This window comes from Lethenteron reissneri, chromosome 3 (genome assembly GCF_015708825.2).
Source record: "Lethenteron reissneri isolate LAM-NWPU_2019-01 chromosome 3, ASM1570882v1, whole genome shotgun sequence".
NCBI classification, from domain to species: domain Eukaryota; kingdom Metazoa; phylum Chordata; class Hyperoartia; order Petromyzontiformes; family Petromyzontidae; genus Lethenteron; species Lethenteron reissneri.
This window is the reverse complement of record NC_083781.1, coordinates 14,439,769-14,466,038: the sequence shown is the minus strand read 5'-3', so window position 1 is coordinate 14,466,038 and position 26,270 is coordinate 14,439,769. Positions and strand designations below refer to the sequence as shown.

Here is a 26,270-nt window from a genome sequence, read left to right as displayed (position 1 = left end):
AGACCCTGAAGGTCGAAACCTTCCAGAATTTTCATTTTTAAACAAATGATTCTGGTTAACATTGGTCTTGATAACCGAGAGGCTTAACTAAATATATATTTGTATTTGTATGTGGAGACAAAGGATGGAGCTCAGTTTACAACGCATAATATGAATAATCAGCCGCACTGTTAATAGGAGCATGTATGGATCTATTAGGGCATGCAGATAGTGGGGAGAATGGATAATTGGCATACAGATAATTATTAACTATTTAAATTTGCCAGGTAAGGCCCAATGAGCTATATCGCTTTTTTCAGAAGCAAATTGGCCTCAAGAGGAGTATCACTATAAATGTTCACATTCCACAAACATCTAGAATCGCAGAGTTCGCAATTGTCCTTTTAATATTACTACGTGCTCATATACGAACATTATTTGTCATTGAGCTATCTTGCCTATACCCAATTCTCAATCGCAGTGAGTGCTGTAGTAAGTGGCCACTGCTGCTTGTGTAAAAGTAATATGACGTTTGCGAAAGCGCTTTACCAAATAATGTGACGGTAATCGCATTATCTCAGTGGGTTGTAACCGAGTCATAAATAAAGGATGTCATTAAATTATATTAAATGGCCTCGAACTGCATGACACATGCTGCGCTATTACTGGCGGCATCAATGATATCGACTCAGGTGCTACTGGTGGCACATTGAGCTACAGGACGTGACTTCAGGCCCTTATTTTCCTGCAAACGTGGCAATGTGCGTGCGTGCTATGGCGTACGCAGGCAGCAAGACGAATTGCGATCCTAGGCACTGGGTGGCACTGATGTCCGCGCGGAGAGGCCAACATCTGGCACTGGACGGAGCGAATAATGATGGATGACACTCACCTCGTGGGTAATCCCTCTGTTCATCCTCAGTCCCATTACCAATACTTCTTCTAGCCTGTAAAAACAATGATATTGATAAAATGGTAAAAGCGCAGTCCTGAAATTGCTTGTTCACGCCACTGGCGGCAGAAGGGCTTCCAATAGAGGGAGCCCAAGAGAGCCCCTCTTAGAGAGTATTTGCCCAAATCTTTTTACGGTGAAAAAACGTCTTTGGAAGAGGTGGGAGTACCCACACTTGATCCCACCACACGACACCATCCCATCGATCGTGTGTACACATTTTTCGGCTGGCTGAACACAGGTGAGAGAAATTGAAGAAATTGGCCCCATTGTTTCAACTGTCACAACGAGAGATCTAACCAGCGACTTCTGGATTGCAAGTCCAGTGTGCAAACCATAACACCGTGGCAACATCCGTCAATGATAGGAACAGTCCTCGACTTACGAATGGATTCGGTTCCTGTAACATGTTCATAAGTCGAACAGCTCGTTAAGTCGGTGTTCGTAAGTCGAGGTCTGCCAGTACACTTTATCCAGAAAAGCCTCATTGAGTTTCGCTCAATACCAACCCTCATCTTATAGAGAACGCTGCATGGCCAGTTTCCTTTTTGGGCATTTGTGTGTCTATGCTGAACCTGGCACCTTGATACAAGCCACACTGCAAACTTGGGAGGAGTAATGAAACTCTGCACAGATGACTACGCAACCCACTTACCAAAATTTAGAAACATGTGTTTAGAGTATTTGGCTGCTATTAATGTCCACACGATAAGCCACTGTGTTGAACAATCATTTGTGGCAAGGTCGCTTCTGAAAAAGAGCCATATTGCTCAATGTTCCTTACCTGGTAAAAAATATTTATAAATCTATAAATAATAACACTGTCTCATATAGGAAACCCTCCAAAACCCTACCAAACTATTTGCATTATTTTAACTTTCATGCAATGTCGACCCTCAGACTACAGCATCAATGAATGAGTTTTATAAAAACTTAAACTGTATGAAATATTTCATAGCAGCTCATAAGTTTGCTTCATAATAAAAGCAGCCTTTATTCCTGATAACTTTTGCCTTTGCGTAACTTTGCTATTGGCAAGATGGCAATCTTAGTCTGTGACAAAAGCACAGATTCTCTGTGACACATGGTGAAATGCCTTTAATTATCTGCCGGCTATGTTGATATGCACTAATGATCGAATGAAAGAGCATCTGAGTTGACAAACACATGTACCTGATGCCCTTAAGCACAGCGTCGTGCCGTGAATTTAAATTCTGCTGTGCTGCATTCACAGGCAGACACTGTTATATATAAAATGTTCACATTTATAACCACGTCAAAGCCACCGTATGCAATACGATGGTTTTGTCAGTGCCTTTATTGAAACAACAGCTGATTTGTATTTATATGAATGCATTATATCATACTAATTCATTTGTATTCCTTTTACCCAATTAAATTCCCATATTGCTATCAGTGTTATTCAACGAGGTAGATTTGCCTTCAGAACTGCCACAACTAACAGTAGACCACTCTGTGTTAGAGAACAATCCTGGAGGGCGATGTCACAGAAACACTTATTAAGTAATTAGTAATAGGCCCCTTTATCCGTGCTAAGTGCATACCTTTTGCATTCTCTGCAGAGAGTTTAGCACATATCAATTCGAACCTCCGATTAGCACGGTTGGCCACGTAGGGCGCGAAAGAAGTTCAGCAAACATACAATTCTCAAAGCTGAAATAAAGAAAATATATAAAAAAATATTGTGGACGAACAACAAACCACACAAAAGCCAGAGATGGCTGGGGGTCTTGTTTAAACAGCCAGGGCAGCATATTGAACTGGTGACCTAAGGATCGCAGCTCCAATGTGCTAACTATTATACCAAGGCAGCATAATACAATACAAGCAAATGTAAACAGGTCAAACCCATTTAAAGCTTTCGTGACTGCAGGGATTCATCTTCTTGGTTCTTTCGGTAAAGTCACGTAGAAGGGAAGTAGTATTATGTTTTATTTTTATTATTTTACTACTTCCCTTCTACGTGACTTTACCGAAAGAACCAAGAAGAGGTCAAACCCAACCGCTGACGGCCAATTATCTTGCCGTTTACTTTGCTTGCTGCTGAGCCCCTTACTATGGCTTTCAATTTCCTGCAGCTAACCAGAAAATATGGGCAAGGAGTTATGGTCCTTTCTCTGGTCAAATCTTCCAGGTCCGTGTTGAAAAAAATAGATATTGATATTTCGAGTGCTCCTGCCCGGTCCTCGGTGAAGAAAGTGAGCGATTCATCTTTCCCGTGCGCTGGACCATTACACAACAGCAGTATGTCAAAATTGCATCACATTATAACCGCACAGCATTATCATTTGATGTCCTTCCCCCGCACCTCCAATTAACATGGTTGGCTACGTACGGTGCGAAAGAAGTTCAACACACATACATATAATTGTACTGTAAACGACGTACACTTCAGGCGGGGAGAGGAGCTTCCTCCTCCGGGTGCCGTGTCCGTGCCGCTCCACCTCGCGCATCCAGTACTCGGGCTCCAGCGTCTGGACCCTCGCCTCCCGCTGCGCCGCACCCTCCTCTCCTCGCGCCACAAACCTCCCATGAGCACCTGCGCAGGGCCCGGGTTAGTGAGGGGGGTGACGAGGGCAGGAGAGGAGGCCGTTAATGGGGCCGGCGGCGAGGTCCTGTCAGCGCTCGGCATCGTGACTGGTGCTACTGTCCCTTGACTCGCGACCTGCACTTCTGTGGCCGTCTGGGACGCTCTTCCGATATTAGGAAGCCACTGGGGCAGTGCACTTTTAAATCATCCAGATTGAAAACTAACTTTTTTAAAACTGCTTTGGTGTTTACTTTGTTGTCCTTCCCCCGCACCTCCAATTAGCACGATTGGCTACGTACGGTGCAAAAGAAGTTCAACATACATACGAAGTTCACCAACATACAAACTGTCTGGCAGATCGAGAGCTGTGGACATCTCCATGGTTATACTGACTGGAATGATCGAGATTTGCCTAAAGTCGGATTTAATTCACGGTCATTTTGATCAGCCGGCGAAAGTGAATGGTTGTTTAGGAAATATTTATCCTCTTAAGGAATGTGGCACCAGAGACAGGAGTCGAACTTTACTTGAGGGCTACGTCACAATGAGAACCCGGCAGAAAGGCCTTGAGGTTGGCTCGTAATGTCCAGAAGACACCCCTACTCCAGGTGCTCGTTATACTGCTGAGCTGCACTGCACCAGGCACGGAACAAGAGGCTAAACAAACATCAACCACCATTATCTCCAAAACAGCAGGATAGATTGCAAGGTCTCCATAATCTCACAAAAGAGAGAGAGAGAGAGCACTTCTCTTTCTATGGAAAAGATCCAATAAGAATGAAAATGATTAATTCGTATATATTGCTCCATTAATAACACGAGTATATGAGTGGTCTGCTTTGGGAGGAGAGACGCAAAGAGGAGAAGGGGGGGGCGAGACAAAGGGCCCAGAATGAGCAAAATGGCCAGAAGAGGTTCCAGAGGTTGGCCGGAGCCCAGCGAGCGGCCGGAGGGGCCAAAGAGGCAGAGTGAGCCCTGGCGTGTCCGTGCTGGCCGGGTAGGTAGAGTGTGCTCGCCCTGCACCTGTGAGGCCGCTCTCGATCCACGTTGCGAGTTGCACGAGAACGGCAGAAACGCCGATTGACTACTCAGAGGTATAGTGGTAAAGCAGTGGAGATGCTAAAATCTGATTTCAAGGTTTTACAGTTGTTGACTAGAGCCGATACATACGGCAAGTTAGATTAAGCAGAGTCAAAGCGAGCATTGCAGAAGAAATATTGAGTGGAAAAAGAGAAGACATTTGGCGACTGGAGAAGGAAAGGCGTTCCTTTTGAGAAGGAAGAGAAGTTAACGTAGCACAGAAACACGTGCTGCTGGGTCACGTGCCGTGGGTCACGTGCCGTGGGTCACGTGCCGTGGGTCACGTGCCGTGGGTCACGTGCCGTGGGTCACGTGCCGTGGGTCACGTGCCGTGGGTCACGTGCCGTGGGTCACGTGCCGTGGGTCACATGAGCTAAATAAAAAGTGACTGTAAACCAAGAAGTCTGTAAATAATCATCACGGTGAAGATGCGTCTGTACATCGGACGTCGAAGAAACAAGAACAGCATCACAATTGTTCTACATGTCGTCGAGACCCTACAACACACCTGGCTGCTGCTGCTGCTAATTGTGTTGTCACCCATCAAGCTGCTGTCTGCGCCGTTCGAGAGACACCGCCGCATGTGATGAGTTCTCATTCACCAGCACAGAAGACTTCTACATGTCTGCCGTATCACCTTCTCAACGCGAGCGTGAGAAACCATCTGTTACAAACCCTGAAGTTTCCTTTGTGTAACAATATCGAGTATTCTTTGGACAGAATGTCAGTTGCTTATTTGATGAGTGGTACTCTGACCTTTAATAAATAAGACACTTGTTTGTATTAAAAACTGTCTCTGTGTGTGTGGTTGAACAGTGTGTCAAATCCATCCGTTACATGCGAGACATCAAAGAATCTGGACAATAAGGTTGGCTTCTGTCATTGTGTAAAATGAATTGATCATGCCCTAGACAAATCAAAGAATACAATAAATTTAATATACCTGCCAGAACGACACAACACCACAATCATTTGATCGACATGGGAGGTATGACCAGTTATGTCAATTCCCGATCAAGTACATTGACAACTCTAACCGGATGACCACCAGGCCAGAATGTGGCTAAGTGCAAGGGGCGTGCGAGGCAGGCGGGGGGGAGGGGGCATGTAGACAGTGACTCACCCGGTCCCACTCCGATGTACGGCTTCCCCAGCCAGTAGCTTTGGTTGTGTGCAGATGCGGCTCCCTGGTAGGAAAGATAGCAAGCGGACGTGTGTCACACGCATCGCACCTGCGCTCTCAAATGCCCCGCGCTTATCGATCAATAGATGCATCCCATTATTTAGAATCATGCTGGTATTGAGAGACGACCAAAATTGGCAACGAACGTTATTTATTTATTTGTTTGTTTATACCGCAGGAGGAATCCGGTGAGCTATAAAGCTCTTTTCCACAGATGTCCAGTTGGGGTGGAATTAAGGAAAAAGAGATGAAGAAGGAACCGTTATGACGTAAATCAAAATAACGAGTTAAAAATGTATCATGTACAACTGAAAAAGAGTTAGACGAACGAGAAAATTAGTTTAAAGATTTCTAAATTCCAATAAGATTGAGTCAAAAATGTCACTCTTAGGTTTTTTTTACCTTGTTCAAAGGCCACAGGTTGTACATAGATCATAATTAATACTATCAGTTGCTCGGTGCTTTGGGTCAGAATGAGCCTTTCGTTAACTCTGCACAGGGAACATTACCAAAGTTCCGTGACAAACACTCACAGGTGCACAGATACAGTTTACAGTGGTTCCGCTGCACGGGAGCAATCGGAAGTTACCAGTCATGCATGCAGATGTCTAGCCACGTTACAGAAGGGACATAATTCGTGAATTGGTCATTGCCGCTAAATGGCCAAATTGGTCTGTGACATCAACACACAATGGGCTTAGTGTTCAGATTGAAGCAGCAGGTGCGGTAATGGTTCCATTGCACCCAATGACGTGCACCGAGGCATTGCAGGGCTATTGGTGGCCCGCAAAGTGTCAGTGCCAAATGCACGCGCCAAGCACAGCTGAATATAGGAGACGTTAATGACACCCAATGCACGGTGTAATTCAAATTCTTAATGTGCTTTCCTAGCTGATTATAGGGAATAAGAAATATGTAAATATAATGAAACGATGCATTCATTAATATAAATTCTCAAGTTCACCAAGATACAGGTATCAGACAATGTGCCACAATGGATGTTTATTATGCGTACGTTGTATGCAATGGGTCCATGTCACCTCTGCAACCACCCGAAGCACGACCATGCACCGCAATATAAAAAAAGGAATGAAATCTGCAATCATGACCCTCAATTGTGGCACTGCATCCACCACTAGTAAATATACAGGTTAATATGTGGATCTAAAATGTATTTACTTTTGCCTTACCCACACTCCACCCCAAGAGCATATCACTAACTTGTAGAATGTTGATCTACTGCAAGAAATATGACTTTGCGTTCCACAGCGCTTGTGAATGCCTCTTGCCTACACGGCAGGGAAGCCATAGGCATGTATTTTATAGGCCAAAAGATGCTGAAACCATGTCAGCATTTGTTCAGAGCTTCAACAAAATCGGCTGGAAAGCAATGGGTCTATGGCTTCGATTACCGGTAATTCAATATAATTTTGCTCCGACTATGTCGCTCTCCTCCATGCTAATTTATTCATTTCGTATGCAGCGTCCTATTCCCGGCCACATGAGTGGCGTGATGCAACTCCTGTGATTTGGGAAACGGAAAAAATGACGGGTGACGCTCGCTCACTCTCTCTGTTGTGGCGATTGTGCAGGAATGATCAGTCCCTGACGAGAGGCATTAAACATTACTCCACTCCTTCACGCGCTCGCAGCTATAATTGGGCACCAGAGCAATAAATCCGCAACTCCAGGAGGGATACGCGAATACAGCAGATGTCCGCTCACCCGGCCCAGATAATGCGGATCGCCCATTAATCCGGACAGGGTTCAGCTATTAAATAAAACACGAGTGAACATCGTATGAAAACAATGAATGTGTTGCCAATGTGCTTATGCGTTTCAATTACAATTGATACAATTTGCAGTCAATATGCTGAGCTTAAAAATATTATTGTATTTTTCTATTCTATTTTGGATTTCTAAAGCACCTTTCACCAAGGCGCTTGATACTGCTTACCGACTACAGTACAAAATAGCAAGATAAGGGATGGGGATCGGGTAGTGACTAGAGTGGAGGGAGCGAGGTGGAGGCTGCGGCGGTGGAGGCGTTAGGTGCGTAAGGTGGTGCTGGTTGAGGTGGCGGAAGAGGAAGGGAAAAGTCAAGAGAGAAGAGATGGGACCTGAGGGCAGTGCGAACAATGGGAAGTGAGGGGCAGAGTCGGATGTGGAGAAGAAGATTGTTCCAGTGTAAGGGGGCAAGCAGAGAGAAGGAGCGAAAGTGAGATTTGGCGCAGAGTGGAGCAGGGACGGCAAGAAGAAAGGCAGCTTGTGACTGGAGTAGGCGTAATGGGACGTATAAGGAAATGAGAGAAGAGAGGTCAGGCCGGCCAGTCTGTGCAAAGCTTTGAAAACTAAGGTGAGCAATTTAAAGTGGCAGCAGTTATTGGTAGGCAGCCAGTGAAGTTGTTGAAGGAGAGGGGAGCAATGACTGGTGAAGGGGAGGTTAAAGACGGCGGTGCGTGCAGCCGAGTTTTTTTATTTATTGTCGAGGGGCAAGGGTGTAGGCAGGGAGACCAACCAGAAGCGAGTTACAATAATAATCCAGATGAGTGGAGACAAGGGAGTGCACAAGAAGTTTGGCAGCGGTGATGTTGACGAGGGGGCGAATTTTCCTGATAATGAAATTATGGAAGCGGCACGTGCGAGTAGTGTTGGCGATGTGGAACGTGAAGGAAAATGAGGAATCAAAAGTGATGCCAATAATTTCCCTGCTCCAATACGGAAACACCCATCTCCTATGATGGCACCGAACTGGTGGTGGAAATGGCACAGCCACATGGCAGGGGACCAAACATCCACAAAACAAACATGTTTGGCTCACCACAAAGTAGTTACCATTTTATCGAGTTTGGAAGGATGATTGGCCAAGTCGACCTACGAGCGAAATTCGAACGAGTGATCTTCGGACTTTTTTTAGTCAAAAATCCTGACCACATCATCGTTTCATTTAGTTGTTTTTTGTTTTTTTTACCTACGTGACTTTACCGAAAAAACAAAGAGTATACATCATTGTTTCTACAGTGTTATGGCTCGATCTGCTGCCGTGCCACAGTTGGTACCTTTGCACATTTTTTTGCAGCTTTACTTCACCGCTCATCTATGTGGAATGCTCCCAAACCTCGTTCACCAGGTTCACACAATGGCTATAAATGACCACGGCAGTTGCAAATTCCAAATTGACAACGATATGCAAGGATCAAGTGAAAGAGGGAACACGTGGGAACCTGGAGCCACGCTGCGTACAGTGATCACAGTGCGTGTGCACTGTGGCACGACATGTCGTGCGATTATTATTTGTTGGATTTTGCTCCACAATTTATATGAAAACAAGGGTCTCATCCCAATTCATCCAGGTTAGTGAAAGCAAAGTGTAGCTTCAACAGCGGTGCAGCCAAATCCGAAGCCGAATAGGTAAATGCACATTTACAGCCCTCTGGTCAATCCACTGCTGGATGAGGGCATCCCAATGCCGTGCAGAACACGGGGGGTAATTTTCCCATATTTCACCAAGCTTGTCAGGACAGGTTGGTGAATGTGAGCTTAAGCAGAAGGAAGGACGCGATGACAAGGTGTGGAGAAAACAAAGGTATTTTTCACGATGACTCCTCTATAGTTTCCCAAAATGGGGTTATTTTTTCCACTGACTTGTTATCTGTGGATAAGCACAGATAATAGGAAGGTGGCTAAGCATTCAGGAATACAGTACTTTATAGTTTCATTATCAAACACAATACCTGGAAAAACTGTAGTTGAGAAATACAGAACGGCGTAATTCAACCTGAAAAACACGCCGCTTTATATCAAGCAGAAATTCAGCTGACAACAGCTGTAAGTCGTGCACATGTGCCAGCTAAGGGCAGCTCGCTTTAGCCCCATTGTTTTTAATGGAGGGCAAAATGTAAATGCGCCAAAAACCGCCACTTTAGATGAAACGTTTAATGGGGAGCCAACTGCAGGGTGAATGCTGCACACACAATCCCACCAGGGGGGCGGAGCGTGCAGAGCCCTGGAGGTAAACAGTTCACCTCCCATAAACAACTTTTTCTTAGAATGCTAAAATAAATTCACAGATATCACAAAGGTCCTTCCCCACTGGAAAGCTGTCCACTTATTTAACGATTAAAGGTGCAGCTCTGTAATTTCTTTTGTACACCACTGCTGGTAAAAGGGCTTTCACTCGAGGGAGATTTAGAGAGCTCATCTAGAGGGTGGATATTTTGGCCTACTCTGTTATGGTCGACAGACATCTTGGAAGAAATGGGAGTACCCACACTATCTCATCACAAACAGCGTGTCAATCATTTACCCATTTAAACTGCCGAACAGAGGCGGTTGAGGGGGGGGGCGTGATTTGAATATAGTGGTGGCGATTTGGTTGGCAGATGTGTGCCAGAAATGCGCCATGTCTTTAAGCAAAAAGAACATTTAATTGACTTGATTTAAGAAACTAGCACAATTGTTTCAATTGCTGCGCACTGGGTGGTCAAACCGGCCACCTCCAGATAATAAGTCCAGTGCGATGACTATTACACCCCTCGGCGGTCATCCACTCAATGTGTTTGATGTGCGGTATTTATTTAGCGATGCGTGGAGAAGTGCCCTTGTCAGAATAATTTTGTCAATGGTTTCACGGCAAAGTGTTCGGCTTCACCTGCGATCTGCAAAGACTGCACTTGCGAGCTATTAAACTATTTTTTTTTTATTTCACGCGGTAAGGCCCACTGAGCTATATAGAAGCGACGTGGCCCTCGCAAATAATAGCTCAACGTGACTTATCAAGCGGAAATGTATAAGCAGCCAAATACTCTGAAGATATGTTGATTCTAAATGTGGAGGGAAAAACCATAAGACTCAGAAGAAATCGACAGGACCACGAGGAAAACATGCAAACTCCAAATATACAGCAGGTGTCAGGGTTGGAATCGAACCCACGACCTCCTGTATACCGGGCGAGGTAGTTAACATCTCCGAGCCAACGTGGGCACCACGGTGGTGAGCGTTCCGCTAAACCCTGTCCCGGTTGGGTGCGGGCAACCAAAGTGAATGTGCATTTCCTGGAAGAGAATTAATCATTTAGAGCCCCGTTGGCTGAAGTAAAATGTAAAGAAAACGTATTTTTATATCTATCTCAAGAATGAAATTAAACGTAACTGGGTTAGAGGGTGTCTCAGGGGGGCCTAGTGCTGGAGTTAGGTCAGTAGGGCTGTGTCTTTGAGGTCATGTATGCAAGCTCCCTGGTTGTGTGGACGGCTTCAGTAAGTCACCAATAACAAGGGGAGCAGCCTCTGTGGGTGTCTGGACACCCACACATTATAGATGTGGCGAACAGGCAACGGCAAAAGATTGGACAAAAATCAAACTATTCAGAGTCTGCATTTTTCTCCCTTCAACAATATAACAAACATGCTGATTATGCTGTGACGGAACTTTTAAATACACAGGAGCGCACGAACGGCAGGCAGATCACTGAGTTTAGTTGCAAGTAGTTTGAGTATATGTAATACAATTATGGTGCAGTGGAACTCTTCTTATCTGTGGCGAAGTGAGGGGATGTGCGGGTCCTGTCTGTGACATCATCAATAACCCCAAAAGTGTGACTGCACCCCTGATAATAACTCAACAAAACATTGAATCCTGGAGTGGACAGTCGATGCCATGAAGTTTGGAGTGTAAAAATGTCATCAGTAAACGGGGGGACAGATGCATGAGCAAGAGAGGCTCAATTTCTCGCATGGTGGTAAAAGTGGGGTTTTAACAGATGCCATTTAGATCGTCATGCGAACGAGACACTCGCTTGCGGAACTGTGAAGTGGCTAGATGGCAGTAGTTCAACTGGGTTTCTAGCCCATCTGTGCAGACTTTGGAGTGTAATCTCCGTATATGTTAATTTTCTCCATGTATTCATTACACCCTCCTTCAAAAGGAATAAGTAAAACATTGCATGGACTTCCAAAAAATGTCTCCAGACCCAATGAGGCTTTCTTAGAGACATTAATATTCGTAGTGAACGGGAAGCACTCGATGAATTAACGAACGTGGAACACGCAGCGGCAGCACAACAAACAGTTCTGGCATCACCATTTGCACGTGGCACACACCTCCCTTGCAAAGTTGGACACCTCGTACTGGCGGAGTCCGGCCTGGGACAGGATTTCCCGGGCCGTGTTGTACATCTCGGCGCAGGCATCCGCGTCAGGCAGGGCTAGCGGCTCCCCCCGTGCGGCACGGGCGAACAACTCCGTGCCGCGCTCCAGCGTTAGCTGGTAGAGGGACACGTGCCCCAGCGTCGAGGCTGACCCCAGCAACGCCCGTAGCTCCTGCTCCCAAGAGTCGGGATGCTGGCCCGGCCTCCCGAACATGAGGTCGGCCGACACGTGGCCTGGGAAGACGGCGCTTGCCGTGGCCAGCGCCTGTACGCCCTCCTCCGCCGTGTGGTCTCGCCCAAGCGTCTTTAGGTCAGCATCGCTTAGAGCCTGGAGGAGGCAGAGTCGCAGCTCATTCATTAAATCGTTTTTTACAGTTACAATACAACGCCTCTTTATCCGTGTAGATATAATTGGTCGATCGTACCGTCTGTGGTATTACTCCTGTTGTTTGAAGCTCAATTTGCGGGAAAGGCTCGCAGATAATAGGGCCAGTTTTCTGACACTTATGGGACACTGGTAAGATTCGTTCGAAGGCTTGGATAATAGGATGCATTTACCATCACTTCGGGCAAAAACATTTTTTTGTAATTTACCCATCCAGATGGTACCAACAAATGTCTGGCTAATAGATCAAGTAGGTATTCCTCTCACATGTGGAAAGGGTTGTATAAAATAATGTAGGATACCACTTCGAGGTGACTAATCCATGCAAAATCTCGAATAAGATGATGAATTTGCTGCCAAAACTCTGTAATATCCCTGTTCAGGGACTGTTTACCAATCCACGGTTATGCACTGCTTTGAGTGACTTCTGAATAACCATTTAGTTTCTTTTTCAAAGATGCTGTTCGCACAATTGGAGTAAAATTATGAAAAAGACGAAACCATTTCAAGGGACAGATGTGTTTTTCAGAAGGGCCCAGCATTGGGATGTTGGACCAATTCCTTTTTAGAGTGTTTTGCATGTGGGAGAAAACTGGAGAAGACCCAAAACGCATAGAATGAGATGACAATTATTTCTGCAGGATATACGAGTTTATGAAGTTTTTTGCGTTACATCTCTTATTCACATCGCAGCCAGCTCTGGGAGTTTCACAAATCTTCACAAGTTCCGAACATAAATTCCCCACATATTATAACACTCTAGATTCTCAGGTTTCCTCCTCATATTTGTGGATCATCTTGAGATGTGGTTGCATATGGATGCAATATAAATCCAAACTGTAAGGGCATTATTACAGTATTTACTTTGCATATATGCACTTTCTGCTCGTTTTTAAACTTCAAAAATCTGGTTGCCATGTCACCGCATACGACAGCGTTTGTGTTGGAACGATTCCATCAATGATCTCGCACCTCCGATTCGCACGGTTGGCTACGTACATTGCGAAAGAAGTTCTACATACATAGAAATCACTCGATCCAGTTGTTTTCACCATATGCGGTTGAGATAGCGCTGAGGGACGACATCTCCTTTTCTAGAGACACCTGAGGCAATAAAATAATTCATTAATTTAGCAGATCCCCTGCTGCCATTTCTTATATGCTCAGTTTTCTATTATGTATATCCTTCAGTAGCCCCTCTCCTCTATATGCAATTCTTCAAGAACGGACCTATTTGTCCCGCTTAACATTCACGGAATTTGTAGTATACGCCTGTCGCATTGCATCCCAAAATAATCTATGTTTGCATCAATCATCGTCTTCTTCTTCTATGCCAAGGATTTCCGTTAAGACAATGCCACTGGGAAAGCCATTGCACTTTGAATATCATTGACGCCTACCATCAAGGCTTCAGAAGTCTAATCAAGCCCGCAATTCCATGTCATGCAGTTCACATTAGCCACGGATGCTGGCTGATGGGGCAGCAAACACCAAACTGCACAACTCAAGCCATGTAACTTAGGTTAGTCACGCAGTATAAGTGGGTACACCACAATAAGGTAATGTGTGATGTGGTAAGGTGTAGGTACTCCCACATCTTTGAAGATAGTTGGCCAGCATGGAAGAGTAGGCCAAATACCATTCCTCTAGCGAAGGCCCGTCCATCAGCAATCGCAAAAGCAAGCTATTGCAAGGCTGCAACTTTACCTTTTTAAAATGTATCCGAGGCTGTCTCTTGGTATACAGCGAGGCGTGCACTATGGAGGAATTGTCTTTGTGAAAAACACGTGCATGGCTCAGCGCAATGAATCTGTGATGCACACAAAGTGGTCAGTGTAACGTGTAACCGCAACCCCGCCAGAGTAGTTTTGGATCGAGCCTCTCAGCCGGGATCTTAGGAGCCTCTCGTCAGACTATGGACATCTTTAATTTGCTGCTCAGCCCCCCGTGGGAACGCAGCCCTATTTTCGGGCTGCTCATTTATAAACAGACAACACTTTTCCTGGAAGACCGAGCCGTGTCTGAAAAACTGTGGCAAATAAATCCCACCCTGGTGTTTGTTTACAAGGTGTCCATGTGTAGTGTCTTTAAAAACTACACTCACACCGACACGTAGTAAAAAGTCACCTGCTTACACTTTATTACTTCTGTTCACGCGCCAGTTGTAGGCACTCCTATATCTATCTTTACTGTCACATACACTTGATTTCTCCTCGCTCTCATCTATTCTGAACCTCACCTATCCTGCACCTAGCAACTCTGCACTCAGCAACTCTGCACTCAGCAACTCTGCACTCAGCAACTCTGCACACAGCAACTCCACACCCAGTGACTCTGCACACAGCAAGCCTGCACTCAGCGACTCTTATAACTCTGCATCTCCACCACTGCCCTCACCTACGCTGCCTCATACCCGCTCATCCGTCTGTCCCGGGCGGGGGGTTCAGCCAACACCCGCCCGTTGACTGCGTGAGGGTTGAGGCTTCGTTGACGGCTTGAGCGGCAGCGGCGAGATGTCTTCTCTCTTTGGTTCCCGAGCTACTCTCCTCCCGTTCACGCACACTCCCGCTTATATCCCCCTCCTCATTCCGAGTTCTCACGTGCTTGCCCTTAAGCCGCCGCCTGCCCGGCGCCTGGTGTCCTCATTAATCCCGTTTCATCACCCCCTATCTCCCGTCACCCCAACGCCAACCTCCGGCCTCAACGTTCCCAACCTGCTCGACCTCGTTTGCACCCACTTCTCCCCTTAATTACTGTCGGTTTGTCGGTGCACACCTCGTGTTGCAATGCGCAAACCTCATGTTGCAACGCGCACACCTGTTCGTCCTCAGTTGCACCCGCTTAACTGTGAGCATCGCGTATATCTCTCCTCTACACATGTATATGTGAATGCATTTACAAAGTCACCGAGTACATACACCATGCAGCAATAATACAATTACTGCTTGTACAATGCACTGAATATTTAATATGTGTTATATGTGTTGATTGCCTTTCAGAGCATAGCTGAAATGCAAATCTCTGGATAGAGGGTTCAACCATTGTGTATATGAAATGTGCATACATGTACAGGTGACAGGTTAAGTCAAATATTAATAGTTGTTTACCTTGACTGCAAGGAAGACCCCAGCCGCTTGTGCAGTAAGTATGAGTGTATTTATGGGCTTGCGAGTAGATGTGTAGTGACATAGCGCCGACTGCTGTCCAGCAGAGGCAACTGCGGTGGATAGTTAGCGCACACGCCGTTGAGCATATACACGGGTGTGCTGGCAGGGCGGAGGAACTGGGCCAAGGGTCACGGAAGACCTCATCGGGAAGCCCCCTGAAGCCTGCTAGTGGATTTGAGAAGGGAGGTGCGGCCAGGGCAGAGCCAGGCCACGCCGAGGAGAACAAAAGCAGCGGAGAGCTCTGGGCTGCTGGTTCTGGGAGGGGACTCGTCTCTCCGCCGCTGTCGTCTTTGCCGCCTTCGTCGCTGCCGCCTTCACGCGATAATTGCACGGCCGGACAGTTGTTGGCTGTTCCGGTCGATGCCGTCGGTGCAATGCGGTTAGGGTTGTGTCTAGGCTGGGCTGTATGGCAACGGGGGCGAGAAGGGAGGCGATCCTGTGTGTGAACGACCCCGAAGAGAGGTACAAATAAAAAAGGAAGGTGCCTCCCGCAACTGCTTCATCTCCGACTTGTGCTACACTACACATGTATAGGTGGGTCATATTTAATGGAGAGGGCGGGTGTGTATTGTATGTAGTGTAGCGGTAAACGGGTTGTGCTACAAACCCGGCAACCCGAGTTCGATTCCCGCTCACAGCCAACAATCAGTGACGATTATCTGAACCAGTCCTGGGCCTCTCCTAGGTCGCCTCAGCCTCAAATGAGGACCTGGTGTGGTGTGCAAACATCGCCACTGGGGAGACAAATGCGGCCGGCTGTGGTGCGGCCATCCTCCCCCTCGTGTACCATCCTGGCCTTTATAGGTGCTCGCTAAAAGCACTTGCCCCAACAGTCTGTTAAGGCTATACGAGGGATCTTTGTCTTTGTATGTATGTTGAACTTCTTTCACACCGTATGCATCCAACCTTGTTAATTAGAGGTGCGGGGGAAGGGCAACAAACTAAACACAAAAAGCACTTCTAAACAAATGGGTTTTGAATATAGATTTAAAAAATACATAGCTCCAGTGGCTTCCTAGCATCGGAAGAGCATTCCAGATAGCCACAAAAGCACATCTCAAAGTGCACGATGCAGTGACCACCTTTGTTCGATGGTTAGCCAAAAGCCGCTGTGAGGATAATTATAATCGAGTTTTAGTGATGGTTTATGCTCCTTGACGGGATCAGCAAGGTATTGTGGATCATTTGTGGCAAGCACTTTGTGTATATTGTTTCTAAGCACGTTTTGGCAGAATGAGTGGACGTATCAATGTGCATTTCACAGGGAGAAGAGCAGGAGCAGCAGATGGGAGACTGACAGTAATTAAAGGTGTGTGCGTACACGTGTGTATGTTTGATTTTTGCTTTTTTTTGTCTTTTTTCCAAAAGTTATCACATTTGGCTTCTCGGTGACATGCCATTAGAGATTAAAATCTTTTGTGAAGCGATATAACCCTTCGTGATAGAGAATGGTCAAGTGAAGCAGATACCACAAAGCTATCTCTGATATCCCATTGAAATTAATTCTTGTCCAAAAATTAGGGGCAGCACTTTATCCGCCCACCTAGGCACTGAAAGTAATGTTTGTCGCGTGATAATCAAACTGATATTTTAAATATCTAAAAATGTTATTTAGCCAAATAACGTGTATCATCAATGACATGTGTTTATTTTTTGTGCAGTCATTGATGATCAGGGTGAGACCATGAATTCACTCCACTTAAAAAAACTGCTAAATCACATGCAGCATAAATCTGGATCCAACACATGCTTTTCCCTCGTTTGCCCCTCCTCCCCTCCTCTACCCTGTCCCCCCTTTTTCTCCAGTATGTTAGCTATCTTTCCCCTACCCTTTCCCCTCCACATATTAACTTTCATGCCCTCGCTTGTGGCCCCCACCTGGGTGGGACACTGAGCCCAATACTCCCCCTTGATTCAGCCCTGCCACTCCCAACTCGGCCTGCTGCTGTTGTTCGTGGCATTTTTGTTCCCCCTCCGTTCTGTGATCGGCGCTTTGTACCGGGCTCGCATTGAATTTCAATAAAAGCAACAACAAAAATTATTCGATCCAACAACACAGGATCTCAGCTGTCTCTGCTCAGAGCTTCAACCTCTGAGCTAAGCAGCCACCTCTGTGTCCATGCATATCACACGAGCGGCACGTGCCTGCAGACCGAGCGAGATGCGGTTGACCCCGGCGGCGCGGAAGTCCACGAGCCTCTGCGTCGCAGCGGAGCAGGGGTTCGCCTCCATAGAAACCTCGGCTCCAGCAGGGACCAGCGCCAGCCGAGACGCTGCCTCCAGCACGGCTACCAGCGTCTGCGGCTCCGCCAGGCTTGGCGTGCCGCCCCCCACGAAAACCGACGAGATCCTGCGACCGCGCACAGCGGCCAAAACGTTCGGAAGGCCGCTGACTTCTAATTGGCGGTCGGGGACTGACTCGCCCTGTCATCGTCTTTACTCTGTTGTTGAAACATTTCAAACTTTGTGTTGAAATTAACTGGGGTTTAACAAAGTAGAGACTCCGGCTAAAGTTTTTGTGGTTGTACTGTATAGCTCTCTGATGTGTTTTCAGGTTGTTCGAAAAAGCTCTTAGCACACAGAGAAAAATGTCGAACATCGTGCTGAACAACACAAGTAACAACCAGAAGGGCTAAAGTAGAGACTTATTTTAGAATTAATTACAAATGGCAGCATCTTCCCTATTGCTTGTAGGGGTAATGCAAACTTGTTACATAGGTAAAACCATTGTTTTCTACACACGGAATTAATTGATTAATGAAATAATTGTTCCCCCCCTGGTTTTCACATTGGTGGGTGCGTGGGCACATGGGCACATGAGTGCGTGGGCTCACGTTGTGACACCGCTTGCAAGAAGCAACGACTCCAGCTCACGCACCAGGCACTTGCGCATGCGTGCGTGGTCCACGGCACGCGACACGTATTTGTTGAAGTTGCAGTACGAGCATCGCCGCGCGCAGTAGGGCCACTTATCACGGGGGGAGCACAACGAGAGGCAAGCATGCAGGCATCATCATCAAAAGCAGCATCAGTATCATTGTCATTGTGTCGGTTTAAAAAATATATATATCGTCCATTTGCGATTTCCTCAAACACAAAATCAACAAAACTGCAACGCAGTAGTGTCATCACACATGGTGATGCTATGAGTTTTAGCATTAAACACAATTTGGAAGGGTATGATTTTCAAAATCCCAGTTGGCGCGTTGACTCAGCCTACATCTCTCCAGAATAAATAAAATGTAATTCCACTTTGTAGGAAGTGCAGTGTTCATTGATACATGAAATGTACCTTGTTGCTGACTTGACAACCACCAACAGAGATATGTTTCCTCATCACTTGCTTGACACTTTGTGTGATGGTTGAAAACATCAACCATGCATGGTGGTACACACCTAAAAAACTAAACTATATATTTTTTTATTTTATCAGGTAAGGCCCACTGAGCAATAGAGTTCATTTTCAGAAGCGACCTGGCCACATATGATACCTCAATGAAGTGGCTTATCATGTGGATATTTATAGCAGCCAAATACTCTCAAAGCGTGTTTGTAATGTGAGGGGGAAAATCGGAGGACCCGGAGAACAATCCACACGACCACCACAGGGAGAACATGCAAACTCCAAATATACAGCAGCAGGCGTCAGGATTGGAATCGAACGCACGACCTCCTGTACACCAGGCGAGGGAGTCAACATCTTGCCACCGTGGCGCCTGTCATCAGTCTTTTGGGAAGCAGGACTGGTGTATCAAGTAAATAACAGTACAGCAAGCATCCTGCTTGACCCATCTGTATGGCTTTTTCAGTATTATCATGGGTTTGCGCCACATGTCTCGAGGTGCTTTCACTTTCCCACGTGAAAAAACTGCAGCACAATAATGCATTAAGTAATGGGCCAAACATTGCAGGGTCCACCATTGATAAACATCTTCATTAAATAACAACTGGTTGAAGGAACCGCCACAACAATTTCCTATCCGAGGAAACTCTGCCGCCCAGACACATGCGGATGAAGATACGTAAATGTTATTTGGATCGCATGGAATGCCATCAATCACTCGCGTTAAATGATTTGCATTCAGGGAATGCGGGCCCTCTGGAAAATGCACGTGGACCGATTTTATGACAAATTTCATCAATTCAATTGAATTTTGCATTTCACCACACTTTATTATCCGTATTCTTCCACAGGCTGCATTTAAACAGAGGATTCTACCAAGATCTTGCTGAGGCTTCTGGCTGGAGTCATGAACCTCAACAAATTGCTGGAAAATTAAATGTAATATTGTGTTAAATGTGTGCAAAGTACTTGGTACAAACTGTTAGGTCAACTTACGTGGAAAAAACAATTGCATGTAGCTATACATTTTTTTGGTAAAATATCGCCTTGTGTTTTGATTCTACCAAGGATTTTTTAGAAATTTAGTAAATGAATAAACAGTGGATGCGTGACAACAGTGTGGTTGGCGATTATAATAAGATCAATAGAACAATGGAAAATTAATATTTAATGATTGAGGTAGGGAGTTGTGTAGTGGGTTCAATTGAGGCGCATACTTGAACTTGGAGGCAACACGGTTTATTAACTAACACAACAGATAGCTCTGATGTTAACAGAATAACGCTCGTAACTAAAACTCGAGGGATGGCTATAGAACTGGACCAGGACGGCTTCACAGGCTGCCTGGTCCACGAGCGGAGACCGGAGATCGAGGACCGTAAGCGGCGGCTTCATTCCCAGAGTTGAACAGCCCAGATCCCTCTCGGGACTTGGCTTATATCTGCCCCGGCGTGGCCGGCTCACCCCCTTGGCCACGCCTCCTTCCAGATCCTTCGGGAGGGCCCGGGTTCCACATCACGTGACCCTCGTACACCCATCTGGGGGTCCCCTGGCCCCCCCTTCATCCGGTCACGTGCCCTCTCGGGTTCACCCAGGGTATCCTGTCCTGAGCCGACCTCAGTGACACCCAACCCTTGCCCTCGAGTGAGTCATGCCGTGCCATGCTCACACTGCTGCCATAGAGAGGTGCCACGCTTACAATACCCGTTATTGATAGGTACTGTCGGTACACAGTGGTGACACCATTAACGTCACTACAGTTGTAATGTGGCTGGCTGATGGTTGTTGAATGTGTTTTTTATTACACACTTTTATTGAACTTGCCGTGTAGTCTGTTTATATTCTTTGGCATCTTTGACGCTTAATATCTTCGGATCTACAAAGCCTAACGAGATGACATTTTCTACACACGCTCGCCTCGTGTGACAATTCAAGATTTCATTAAAAAAACAGTCCAGGTCCCACCCATCTTGGTCCTATTCGTTTTTAAAATTTAAATTCAATAATAGTCGTATATTTTACCCCCGCTCCCCCCTTTATGAAATCAGGAATGGTCGCGCCCACCTACGACGGCAAACGTCTCGTCCAGTGGCAGCGGCTGTTTTCTGGCCAGCCCACGGCCAATGAAAGAGGCGCTCATATCGCCCCTCGTTATGGCGCCAGAGCGGCCGCTGTGCTTCCCTCTTGCTGAGCACGACACCAACAAGTACACAATAGCAATTAGGTAAAGAACAACAAGCGTTTCAATTCACACACTTTTATTTGCACTCAAAAGTAGAAAGTACATTATTTTGACCCCCAAATTAATCAAAATTGATGTACTCAATAAAAGTGGGTGGCTTCCTTTCGATATGTTTAATTGTCTTCATGGAAGCCACCCACTTTCATTGAGCACATCAAATTTGAATAATTTCGGGGTCAAAATTTTTTATTTTCTACTTTTCAGTGCAAATAAAAGTGTGTGAATTGGAAAAGCTTGTTTTTTACCCATTTTTTGACATTCAACTTCAAAAAGATGAACAATATAAACACATTCCATGTTAAACATACAGAGCATACTGCCCTTGTTGGCCAATCCAATCACATATGTACCTGTGCTTCATACAGCACACGTTAACTGTACTGGGAAACTGCAGAAATGTTTTATATTTATGCTTAAAAATGGAAATAGCTATCCCAGTCAAAATTTAAAAAATGAAGAAAATCATGTTTACCATAGAAGTGGAAGCTGACAGAACTTAACCATTTCTGGATATTCTGCTCGGACGAGGTCGAAATGGTAAAATAACACACGGTGTTTACCGAAAGAAAACGCATACTGACGCCTATCTGAATGCAGAGTCACACCATCACCCTGGACAGAAATATTATCTAATCAAGACGCTCATTCGTCGGGCTAAGAAAGTGTCAGATGGTGACAGCCTGAGAAGTGAAATTAAACATGTTAAAGAAGCGCTACAAATGAAGTTACAATGATGCACAAATCAACAGGGCATTGAATGCCAAAACCAAATAAAATAACACGAGCATTGAAACTGCCCAAGTAATTAAAACTATCAAAATACCGTACATTGCGGTAGTAACTGATAAACTAGCCAGATGTTTGGAAAAACAACACATCCGAGTTAGATTTGGCACAGTACATAACATACATAAATTAATATCTGGTACAAAAGATGAATTACCGAAGCTATCAACAGAAGGTGTGTATAGGATTAACTGCATTTGTGGCAAACGTTATGTTGGACAAACAGGACGAATGATCAGCACGAGACTAAAAGAACATCAGAGAAATATTAAATTCTCCCAAATACAACTGTCAGCAATAGCAGAACACGCGTGGCAACAAGGACACTCAATTGATTTTGATAACGTAGAAGTTACGTGCAAAACTAGCTACTACTGGCCATGAAGAATTAGATAATCTATCAAAATTGAAAGAAATAAAAAATAATTTTAACCGTTTGGATAGCTACCGACTTCGTGCTGCGTGGAAGCGAATCATCACATAATACATTGTTAAAATGCATGCCTATACAGGCCACCAGACTTCAATAAGGATTACCTTTGGTACGGCTATTTTAATACACGCAATGGACAGGAAGGACAAGACCAAAGGGCTCGCATAATGCGCATGCATAATGTACGCAGACTCAGTAATCACCCCCCACTTTGCGCAAGAGCGCAGAAGCGTGGTCACCACGTCTACGCCTCTATATACGGAAGGAAACAGGTGGACTTCTCCACAAATCTGGCTGTCGCCTGATGAAGCTAGTTGTAATTACTGGCGAAACGTCGTACTCAGATTGTAAATGTTGTGGCTTGGCTCTCCAACACACCGGTGTGCTGCTGTACTAGTGACGAATCGGCACGTTCTGTTTACGTGACAACCTTTACTAGTTGGCTGTGTCGGGTGGTGGCGGGTTTAATGACACATTTATATATTTACGCGATCTAACCCAAAAAAAACCTCTGTTATAGAAAAAAGCGTCCATGTCTCATGAATGCAATTGAGACACCAGTGATTTACAGCAGGACTAATAACCTGCGTCGATATCAGGGATCACATGGCAGATGATATGATCTGTGGCATACCAGAGACGTGAATACGTGAAGATCTGCTAAGAAGTTTGTGCACGCGGTGCGCCGTGGGATTTGAGAGGAACAAGCCACGCGACTCCACGAATCCCATCGATGTCTTACTGAAGCGCCGCGCGTCACTAACTACTCCATTATTCCGTGATAAATTCAAGGATTATAAACTATTTTGTTTCACATTCAAATCAAGCAAATGTGCCGGATCGGTTTTTGTTCAAGGACTTTCCATTGTTGTACTTGTTATCTCATTAAAAAAGTCACTTGCTCCTTTGCAATGTGCAGCGTTAAAAAAAAAAAAATCTCCGTCACAGAGGAATTAGCCGCTCACAAAATAGATCCAAAATCCACTCTTAAAATGTGGATTTTAGGAACTCTGGCACTTTTGAGTTATCATGAACCGTGGGGGTGCCCCAAATTAAAACTGTTGTAATACTTTTAGAATTTGCAGATTTTTAAGACATTTAAGAATGTGTGTATTATATTATTGGAGTGCTGCTGATTCTGATAGACGTGCTGCTGTACCGGCAAAGCAACATGTCCAATTCCATCCACGATGAATCGTAAAATAAACCAGCAGTCTCCTTCATACATCCATCCATAGTAAAGATATACAACTATTGTCGTTATTAAAGAGCCGCACAGTCTTCTGAGAGAGTCTACTTTGAGCATCATTGTGTCAGGACAAGCAAACGCGAGCTCGTTTTCGACGGCGTCTCAAGTCAGGGAAACTTGCGATCTTACGGGCAATGATCCTTTGTCGATATGGCTCCTATAGTTCGACGCAGATAGTCATTAGCACCGCTGTGGAGAATGTAAATAAAACAAAGAATCGGACGATGTGTCTCCTTCACACATCTGTCTCCACGTTTCAATGCGATTTCTGCCACAACCGACCCACAGTTGCCTCCCAAGGTCGTCGCAATGGAGCCCCCTGCCGAAAGGGTTGAGTGGTGGGAGTGGAGCTGCCGTAAACACGTGGCGACTGCCGGGACGATTAAACATCAGCTGTTTGTTGGCATTACCGGTAACCGCACGGGGAGAAAATCGGGGAAACGTGGTTACCGGTTTGGAGCGCATATTGAAATGTCTTTCAATAAACGCGTTTATCTTTTATCAGAAATTAAGAGTGATCGCGTGATGGTATAATTAGCACACTGGGACTTGCGATTCGGGTCGATTCCATGTCTGGGCACAGCAAATGAAGCAATGGGGCCACGTCTCTTACTACATCGTCGCGACCGCGTTTGTCCACCCAGCAGCAGTGTGGACGGGTGACCGCAGTTCATCGGCAGGTCGTGAGTGGTGGGGTACAATGTGGGTATGCCCACCTCTCACCATTATACATTCACGGGGTTTGGGGCCGTCCATAAATGACGTCACGCGATTTTTGACCCCCCCCCCCACCGCGTCACACGGCGTCACAAAAAGTCAGACCCCCCCCCTCAAAAATGACGTCACAAAGCTCTGCCCCCACCCCCCAAAAACCATATTTCCATTTTGAAAACAAGACATGCTTCAAATCGCTTTAAACTATTGTCATTGTAGTGCGTATTCAATTGGTGTTGTTATAACAATTCTATATTTATTTAAAGTTGCGCATTTTGATGTGACGTCACATTTCTCAAACCCCCCCAGGTGCGTGACGTCATTTATGGACGGCCCCTTACCGCATCCTGATTTTCGGAACCGGTAATGGATTCTCAAAAAGGTTACCGTGCAGCAGCAACCTTGATACAGTAATTAGCAGAGGTGTGGACTCGAGTCATGTGACTTGGACTCGAGTCAGACTCGAGTCATGAATTTGATGACTTCAGACTCGACTTGGACTTGCATAACAATGACTTTGTCCCACCTCTGGTAATTACAATATATTTGTACGGCCCCTTTGACAATCCACTGCTGGATGAAGGCCTCCCCACGCCGTGCGGGTCGAGCGTGGTGGTCAGTGTGGGCTCACTGGCGAGAGCATAGAGAGCACAGTACAATTGTTTATCTGCATTGACCTCTGCTGCCCTAAACGTAGTTACTGCACTATTAAGGGCTTCTGGTAGTGATTGCCCTCAGCACGTCTGTCCCATTTCAACACCACTCCGTGTGGCAGGTTCCGTGGACTTCACCGCGTTCCACGAACAACCCACGGGGGTCAGCGAGAGGTCACTGCGGTGACCGCCACTGGAGGGCGATGGGAGCAGTCGGCGGTGTTTTAGTTTCTCCACAACGAGTCTTCAAACCGACCGAGCGTGGGACGGCCCCAGACACACAAGAGCCGAGGGCTGTGTATCTACTGCCGAAGAGGCGGTGGATTGTAAACTGTGCTGCTATGATGCCACGTCCGTGTGCCTTCTCACACTTCTACGGATGCACGTGGACATGAGCCGTTTCTTTTTAACAGACCTTCCTCCCTCCAGCCCACAAAACCTTGTGGCATCTTCAACTTTAGTATGGAGTTGGTGGTGGGGGGGGTCACTCACGTGTACGTACAGAGTCGCCTCGTGGTCGTGCAGGTCGGGCGAGGCGGACTGCGGGGAACCTGAAGCCGGGGGAAGCTCACTCAGCCCTGGTGGCTCACAGCTCACAGATCGTGACCACCTCCAGAGCCCCCGAACTGAGTTCATAAAAGCCGCTCCCTTGCGAGAAGCGATCTGTGATATTGGCCTACTGCGTGTGCAGGTTTGTGCAAGGCATGGCATGTTGGTTTTACTTTCTACTGCAGAGATACGTACGGAAAGATCCCGTCAGATTGGCTCTCGGTACTGTACGTCTACCTTTATAGAGACGTCACTGGACATACAAATGAAACGTGCATCAAGCGGAAGCTCCTGTCTAAGCATTAAAACAATGCCGTAAAAAATTGTGATTAGCCACTCGTGAAGGTGGAAGAACATAAGACCAGGAACGTCGACACTCCTCGCAGTCGTTAGAGGGGGACGCCCTTTCCCAGCATCCCAGCAGTGTGTTGTAGAATTGTTGCTCGCTGCAAGCCATGTTAGTTACACGAGACCATTTGTAGGATTACTACAATGCAACGTAAATGTTTAAGGCTCCAACAGTAAAACTAAGGCAACATTATTTAGATACCCGCCCGACCCGTAGCGAGAGAATCGTCCTGCGGCCGCTGTGGAACGGTAATCGCGGCTTGAGGCCACACGAGGGAGCTACAGCAGCTACAGCAGCAACGCGTTTCACGTGGGGGCCACGTGAAACGCGTTTCCGTTTATGCGCCGCTCGGCCACCGTAGGTGAAAGGACCGGAACCAGTCTATGCAGCGATGTTATTAATACTATTCAACAACCGTTTATGAAGCAATTTCTAAGTTATAAAAATGCGTACCAGAACATATATTACAATGATAATGCTTATAATTTAAAGATATTGTACGATAATAAG

General features: G+C 46.0%; 1 protein-coding gene across 4 annotated transcripts in view; it reads right to left on the bottom strand.

Moving 5' to 3' along the window:
• The window catches only part of RSAD1 (radical S-adenosyl methionine domain containing 1), a 33,966-nt gene extending 7,789 nt beyond the window's left edge, over positions 1-26,177 (bottom strand). The window contains exons 1-7 of one of the 4 annotated variants that reach the window (XM_061559379.1): positions 25,355-26,171; positions 18,277-18,410; positions 17,588-17,792; positions 11,844-12,218; positions 5,686-5,749; positions 3,341-3,491; positions 872-926 (exon numbers count right to left, since the gene is read on the bottom strand). In XM_061559379.1, coding sequence (XP_061415363.1) covers positions 872-926; positions 3,341-3,491; positions 5,686-5,749; positions 11,844-12,218; positions 17,588-17,792; positions 18,277-18,410; positions 25,355-25,573 — 1,203 coding nt within the window. In that variant the 5' untranslated portion in view covers positions 25,574-26,171. Of the gene's footprint in view, positions 1-871; positions 927-3,340; positions 3,492-5,685; positions 5,750-11,843; positions 12,219-17,587; positions 17,793-18,276; positions 18,411-18,734; positions 18,863-25,354 lie in introns of those variants that run through there. The other 3 variants (XM_061559405.1, XM_061559389.1, XM_061559397.1) reach the window with 3 other exon arrangements.
• Positions 26,178-26,270: the final 93 nt, after the last annotated feature.